General features: G+C 43.6%; 1 protein-coding gene across 1 annotated transcript in view; it reads right to left on the bottom strand.

Moving 5' to 3' along the window:
- Positions 1–1243: 1243 nt before the first annotated feature.
- The window catches only part of LOC308104227 (uncharacterized protein), a 34972-nt gene continuing 27827 nt past the window's right edge, over positions 1244–8388 (bottom strand). The window contains exons 19-26 of the mRNA XM_080454588.1: positions 8043–8233; positions 6572–6763; positions 5643–5837; positions 5007–5224; positions 4513–4704; positions 3280–3448; positions 2295–2357; positions 1244–2088 (exon numbers count right to left, since the gene is read on the bottom strand). Of these exons, the coding sequence (XP_080310714.1) occupies positions 2035–2088; positions 2295–2357; positions 3280–3448; positions 4513–4704; positions 5007–5224; positions 5643–5837; positions 6572–6763; positions 8043–8233 (1274 nt within the window). The 3' untranslated portion in view covers positions 1244–2034. The remainder of the gene's footprint in view (positions 2089–2294; positions 2358–3279; positions 3449–4512; positions 4705–5006; positions 5225–5642; positions 5838–6571; positions 6764–8042; positions 8234–8388) is intronic.

Here is an 8388-nt window from a genome sequence, read left to right as displayed (position 1 = left end):
CCAGCGTCCTTATTGAGGGGAAGGCTTTCACAGAAAATAGCCGATCGACAAGCTCACAAGCCGTGAGCTTGTCGATCGGCTATTTTCAGCGAAAGCTTTATACCCACAATAACCCAAGACACTAATTTTGAGTCCTATGGGACTGCAGGGTCCCCATATGGGGTTTAAGTGGCTAATGGGCATAATGGTAAGTGCAGGATTGCACTTGGATAAAGAGCGTCTGATAAATCCATTAAGGCTGAAATCCTTAAATGTAGAAATTGCTTCATCAAAGCCAAATGATATATTGTGTCTGTAGTCATGTCAGATCAACACAAAATGCCACAAATCATTTTGTGGCATTCACGTCGGACTCGCCAGTCCGACGTGTTACCAGTCATGCCAATAGGGTTGAGCCCGATTGGCAGGTCTGTTGCACGCCACTTCTGGCTAATTTGACTGTGGGGGCTACAATCACCCCCCCCCCCCCCCCCCGGGATAGTGTGAGGCAGTGCAGAACAAACAGGACAAAATCCAGGGTTCCAATGAAATAAGGTTGACTTAATTAACTCAGGACAGGCCAACATTCCCAGGGCAATTCACAAAAATAACATAAAACGAGAATAATGATCTTTAAATCATGTTCAAACTATTTTACCCATTCAATCCGGGAACGCATCTGTCATTTTGGATTTCTTTGGCTATTCAAAAATAGCAGACATACAAGCTCATAGCGTGGCACTCGCTATGAGTTTGTAGATCTGCTATTTTTGAAAAATCATGAAAATTTGTGCAAATCTTTAAATATATATATTTTTAAACATTTTGTAAAATATCTTGTTGGAGGGACCCCCAGAGGAAGATATTTGATAGTTTGGACCCTCCACCGTCGTGCACGCACCCTTTGTTTACATCCGCGTCCTCGTAATGGAGACTACAGCCGTAAACAGCGCGGGGTAAACGGTAAGAACGCTGGCACTAGATGTACCCTGTTTAAAAAAACCTCTGGCACCAAATGTGTTAAGACACAGATGTACATGCCTATAGATGTGTACAGTCCATACTTTGCAGTTCATTGTACCCACACCCATCATACAGACATGTTTCAGCGTCTGTTGTCCCAATAGCTTTTTTCAACAATTATCTTTGTATTAAGGAATATTTTCTTCATATTTGCTTTAATAACATTTTATGAAATGAAACGATTAAGAACCCTCTACCAACATATAAAACACAACAGAAAAATAAGATCACATACGGCTGACATATTTGCACTTAAACATTAACTAAAGAATAAACATTAGGCTACATACCGTCAAAGAGACAGTGAAAGAACAATGATTATAGGCCTACATACACTTTATAGCTTCATAACTTCTATTAGCCTACTGATCACCATTATCCAGCACTCTGAATAACGGTGGTGTCCTTAATTCAGTGATATGACAGCGGCTACAAAAATATGATCTGAGAGAACATCTGAACGAGCATCCCACTGTATAGAAATAGAAGGAAAACCTCACAAAATCCATAGCAACCCTTAGTCACAGATTACCAATATAACATAATGTAAGAGCAAGTTCAACAACCAAAAACCACATCATTAAAATAAAAAATGCAGCTGTCATAAAATAGATGTTTAGTAGCGCTGATCCGGATGATTAATATGATCGTAATATAATCCATATTATCAATTTATGTACACCAGTTATTGTATGTCATATTATTCTACACTATATTGTAATGGGTTGATATTTCATCCATAATCATTACATCAAATATTCATATATTATTGTAATAATAATAATATTTTTTTAAATGTAGTCCCCACTATTTGGGGTGTTTTTTGTCACTGAATATGTATAGCCCATGTCTATGTCTATGACACTTGGACAATGCTGCAGTAGCAGCATGTGAATTACAGGCTATTGGCCAAATGTAGTACACTTTTATGTCATGTGTCCAAATATCCGAAAATAAAAATGAACTGAATGAACCCTAGATCAGATTAGATTAGAGCAGAACGGGGTTCCAACATTCAAGTGCCTTCGATCGCTAACGTTGGGCAAGAGGGATTGATTCTCTTGTTGTCCTAGGACTGCGACTCTCCTAAAAAGAACACACACACACACACACACACACACACACACACACACACACACACACACACACACACACACACACACATATACACACACACACACACACACACACACACACACACACACACAGAGAGAGATAGTCAAACTAAATTATGTGTGTGAATATTTGAGGATACAGGACGGAAACAGCTGTATTCCACTATTACTGCTTACTTGTGATCGACTGGAAGAATGGTTCCCCTTTCGTGTACAGATGTTGTACCACTCTCTTCTTACCTGTAGAGGGCAGCGTGAGATCATTGATGAAGAGCAATCTCACCAACACTCCAAGTTTAAGCTGTTATCATTCACATCAGTTGATTAAAAAAAGATTACATTATGCATACATTTGACAAATTAATTGTTTAAAACAGTTCCCATAAGTTTGGGAAAGTATGGGGTCCATTCTGTCAATTTGTCCAGAATTGAAATCCATCCTTGGCTCCCTGTTCATTTTAGAATTGATTTTAAGGTTCTTTTATTTGTTTTTAAAACCATTCACGGCCTGTCACCCTCCTATCTCTCTGACATAATTGAGCCTTATATCCCAACCAGGGCCTTGAGGTCTGCGGACAAGCTACTGCTGGTCGCTCATACGACTAATTTGAGGAGTAGGGGTGACCGTGCTTTTGCGGCTGCGGGCCCCAGGCTCTGGAATATGTTGCCCCTCAACATTAGATCTGCCCAGTCGATTGGGGCTTTTAAAACATTACTAAAAACTCACTTATTCTCTCTTGCCTTTAGTCGTATTTAGCTATCCTGTTCTGTCCTAACTCTGCATTGTTTTGTTTTTCTTTTGTTTTTGCCCTGTGTATATATTTTTTGTTGATGCTACTGTGTGTCTGAATTACCTTGTTTTAACCTTGTTCAGCACTTTGGTCGGCTTTGGGCTGTTGTAAATGTGCTATATAAATAAAGTTTGATTTGATTTGATTTGATCCCTGATTGAGGAAACGTGAAACAAAAGTTTCAGATTGAAGAATAAGATATTCTTTTCTTTTCTGGTAGAAAGTCCCCTCTACATCTATCTCTGGTTTAGTCATCGCTTTTACATATGCACACACATGCAAGTGATCACTAAACGATAACATACAAGTGATTATTGTGTGTGTGTGTGTGCATGCGTGCGTGTGTGTTTATACCTAACAAAACCCATTACCTTCTCAGACAGTAGGCAGTGAAAGACAAATATCAGCGCCCCCTGTAGACTGTTGAGGATGGTGAAGATGTAGACCACTGTCACTGTCCCGTCCTCAAACAGGAACGCCCCAAACACCCACGTCAGACCCAGCACACACAGCAGAGCTATAGCTGCCAATGTGAAGTTCCTAGAGGGGAAGCAAGGGAGAGGAGATGAAACAACCATATTAAGTTACGCCCGTTTTCTTTTACTTTTATTATGATGTCATGATATCCTAGGACAAGTGGTACAGTACAACAATTTCATAACTCAATAACAGGTCCGCCGCAGTTAAAAACCCGCGCCTATGGTGCTTGCTTTAAATCACGTATTTTAATAGCTTTTATAAAAAGTTTTTTCGCGAGAGATCTGATGTTTATAGTGACACAACACTATACAACGTGTTGCTCTTGAATGTCCCTCACCGTAAGCCGCACTTTTGGGGGTGGCAATACTGAAGGGTTCATGAGCTCCGGCACCTAATAGTTTACACATTAAGCACTGGCTCAGGCTCATAATACATTAAAAGAGCTCATTGAATCCTTTTACCCCACTAGAACACTGCATTCCCAGAATACAGGCCTGGCGGCTCCTAGAAGCTCCAGAAGTAGGACGGGAGGTAACAGAGTTGAAATCAGGCTCTAGAGTTTGTCATCTGTAGAAAGTCCACGGACGGATATGAAAGATTATCTCTGAACCAGCGTTTTGTAACTGCAGCACACATTGCATTTAATGTGAGAGCTTTGTGTGGAGGGAGACTGGGAGAGAGATGGTAGTGACTGGAGGAGAAAATAATTCTATTTTAGATCAGTGGTTCTCAGAGTGGGGTCCAGGGGGTTCTAAATGAACCCTTACAGGTCTGTAAGTCTGAGAGTGTACAAATGGTTCTATATGTGAACTAATTCCATTTCAGCCTAATTTCAACTCTCTACGAACGCATGTGCACGTGCGTCCACACCCACACACACATGCACACGCACACAAATGCATGCGCGCGGGCACACACGCGGACGCATACGCGCGGGCGCACACGCACACACATGCACGCAAACACACAAATGCACACGTACGCACACACGCACACACATTCACGCACACACACACACACATGCACACGTACGCGCGCATACACACACACACACACACACACACACACACACACACACACACACACACACACACACACACACACACACACACACCCATACTGACTTAATGTCTTGCAGGTTGGAGTGGTCTTGGTTGGGTCTGTGCTGTCGTGGTGTGTCAGAACCAGAACAGCGTGGTAGTTTCTGAACCAGCTTCCGGACGGTGACGATGAAGAAGAACACGTTGAGGACGATGATGGCAAACACGGGACCAAGGAAACTCCAGATGAAGCCGTGTTCCAGTGACAGCCAGCAGCTAACAGGGAGGAGACGACACAGGGGTTCATGTTAGGGCGGCTAAGAAAGAACAAATTCACGTCAATGTGTCTCAAAGTGGTTTACACACAGGCCCACATTTAACAAAGGAAACACAATGACTGTACATGACAGAGGATTTTGTAACATCATACTGTGTGTGTGTGTGTGTGTGTGTGTGTGTGTGTGTGTGTGATCGATCTATCGATCTATCTATCTATCTGTCTGTATATAGACACACACACACACACACACACACACACACACACACACACACACACACACACACACACACACGCTTACTGTCGTTCAGTGCCATATCCCATAGGCCTGCTGATGGCAGATATCACCACTATGACCAGGGGTGTTCCATATCCCACACTGTACATGTACCGATGTCGAATGGTTGCATCGAAGACCACCTGCACCATTCTGTAGAGCAAGACCCCTTCTAGCAGCATCCAGCAAAATGTCCCCAAGAAGAAGTAATGGAGCAAGGCCGCCACAAGCTTACAACCAACCTGAAAGACACAATTATTTCACCCACGTTTTCAACAGCAAAATTAGAGCTAGAGAGTTTGGTTCCATTTGTACACTCTCAGTGTTATGGGGGTCCGTGCAACTAAAACATTTGAGAACTAGTACTAGTTGGACTCCTAATGTGCCATAGTGTCATAGTAAATCAGTGTCATACATATTCTGAAGAAAACCTGGAGAATTGACATTCAGTAATTGGGTCTTATGATCAAAATAAGAACATTATAATGGTGTGTAAAAAGACGAGGCCACGGACGAGGCCAAGTCTTTGCCACGGACATATTTGTCCTTGTACGGACATATTGATGACCCCTGTCTTAAGGTCATGGACCGTTTATCTACCACAATCAGAGTTGGACACACCCCGACAAAATGTGTTAGTAACTTAGTCCCTATACAAACCTCAGATTCAGTCTGTGAAACACCAGCGAGGAAGATCAAGTCAGCGATAAAGAGGCAGATACAGAGGTGGAGGTGGATAGTGGTGCGGGTTCCCTTAATGGAGCGACAGAAGCTGAAGGTGAAGATGCACACTGCCAGACACAGCAGAGAGACGACAAGACCCAACATGGTCAGCACCTCCAGCTCAAAGAGCTCCTGTACAGGGAAAGAGAGCAGGTTTACTAGTGTGTTTGTGTGCGTTTACAGTTTAGGCATTTAGCAGACACTCTTAATCCAGAGCGACTTACAGTAAGCAAGGACACAAGATAATACATCATAATACACAATACATCAAAAGCATACACATTGTAATCTAATAAAGTAATACATAAGTAAACCAATAATCTAATAATAACTAATACATATGTAAACCAAGAACCTATCATCAGCCTACATTGAAACTATACACACTATAGGATGCCAGGTGAACAATGACCTGGCATCTGTCTACATAACATGCTATCTAAGTTATATTTTAGTCTTTGCATAATCCTGCAATGTCGTCAAGGCTAGGGCAGCAAGTGCTACGGGCTGAGATGGAGTCTGAAGAGGTGAGTCTTCAGATTACGGCAAAAGATTGGGGATGAGTCTGCAGTTCTAACTGCAATGGGGAGTTCATTCCACGGTTTGGGAGCCAGAAGGGAGAAGAGTCTGGGACGTGTGGAGCGTTGTCCCCGATGTTTTAGCGAAGGTTCTGACAGCTTCCCTGTGTTAGCTAATCTGAGTGAGCGTGAGGAGGGGTTGTAGGGTTGGATCAGGCTTTGAAGATACGGCGGTGCCATACCTTTGGTTGCTTTTGTAGTCAGTGTTTTGTGCGTGTGCGTGTGCGTGTGCGTGTGCGTGCGTGTGTGTGTGTGTGTGTGTGAGAGTGAGAGAGACCCATGCCTAACCTCCAACTGGTAGAGGGCCATGAGCACAGCAAAGCCTTTGAGGTGTTTAGAACGACACACGGTGTGTGTGGTGTTGGTAGATTGTTGAGTGCAGCCGTCCGTGGCCCAGGCCCCTTCCTCCCCTTCCTGTCCATGTGGTCCAGACTTCCAGTATGCACAGATGAACTTCACCTTAGAAGTATTCTTCTCCTCCTAATACACAGTAAACACACCCATTATTATTATTTATTTTTTTTAAACCGCTGACAGGATGATGACAAGGTAACAACCAGTGGTGGAAAAAGTACTACATTTTTTATTCAAGTAAAAGTATCAATACTGCAATGTAGAATACTCTGTTACTAGTAGTCTGGAATTCAAAATTTACTTCAGTAAAAGTACAAAAGTATTGGCATCAAATGTACTTAAAGTACCAAAGTAAAACGCATTGTAAGACGCATTGTGAGCTTGTAGATCGGCTATTTTCAAATGGGCAAAATATATACGTCACAGGGAAATTGGCATTCCAGGGAAATTGAAAGAGGAGCGCTCGCTTTTAGGCGCGGGGCTTCGGCGCGAGGCGGGGCTTTTCAAGACGGGGTTTTTTACGCGAGGCTCGCGAGGAGGAGGAGGAGGCACGAGGCGGGGCTTTGATACGAGGCGGCGCGAGGAGGAGGAGGAGAAGGAGGAAGAGGAGGCGCAAAGCAGGGCTTTGATACGAGGCGGCGCGAGGAGGAGGCGCGAGGCGGGGCTTTGATGCGAGGCCGACATGGCTTTTGTTGTTCCCCCCCACGTAGCAACCAGGAAGCTACACTAGGGGAACGCTGAACACGCGTTCACACGCACACGTGATAATAGTTATTGTCCATGATGGAGGCGCGCCGACTCAGCAGAGCTTGAGGCCGAGGAGGCGCGCCCTCGGCCCGACCGGCCGAAGGTCTGCTAGTCGAATCAGCGCCGTCCGAGTTGTGAACCGATAGGGGGAGAATAGATCTTTTTATGGGTTACAGTCTATGGTTACTATCCAGTGTCCACGACGACACACATGTGTGCGTATGCATATGTGCGCATGCACACACGCACAAACGTGCGCACACATGCGTGTGGCTTGCATTCTTTGCCCTCTAGCGTTGGTTATACAGAATTGCCTGGGTGGGTGGTAAAAACAAGCGCTCCTTTTTCAATTTCCCTGGAATGCCAATTTCCCTGTAACATATATACAGCTGAAGTGGTTAATGTACGTTTTGTGATAATAATCTAAATCTGCAAAGTAACTAACTAAAGTTGTCAAATAATTGTAGTGGAGTAAAATAACAATGTTTGCCTCTGAGATGTAGTGGAGTAGAAGTAAAAGTATTGAGAATGGGAAATACTCCAGTACAGTAAAAAAATCCTCAAAAGTGTACATAAGTACAGTACTTGAGTAAATATACTTAGTTACTTTACACCACTGGTAACAACATCTCCACCTAGATTGCTGCTATTGGCCCACCTGCAGGTGTCTCATAGTGAGAATGACAGGCTTGTCCAGGAGCTCTGTGGACACTACCACTGACACCACTTTGGAGTAGACCTGGTAGTTAGGATCCACACCATCCTCCTGGTGTCCTCTGAGAAGCTGAAAGGAGTGGTTAACGGACTTCTCCAGATTCGTGTAGCTCACCAACACAGCGAGCGCAAAACCTGTGAGAAATCAGCAAGTCTCTGTTGATAAGAATGATGTATGTATGTATGTACTGTATGTGTATAGCATATTCCCATATATCGGCAAGCCAGCTTTTGTGCCCATATATGGAGCTGAGTGATACAGTCTGTTTGCGCCTGATGCCATGACGACA

The sequence above is a fragment of the Gymnoscopelus braueri genome (assembly GCF_963280865.1).
Source record: "Gymnoscopelus braueri genome assembly, chromosome: 17".
Taxonomy (NCBI): Eukaryota; Metazoa; Chordata; class Actinopteri; order Myctophiformes; family Myctophidae; genus Gymnoscopelus; species Gymnoscopelus braueri.
The sequence above is the reverse complement of the archived record's forward strand: the minus strand, read 5'-3'. Positions and strand labels throughout refer to the sequence as shown.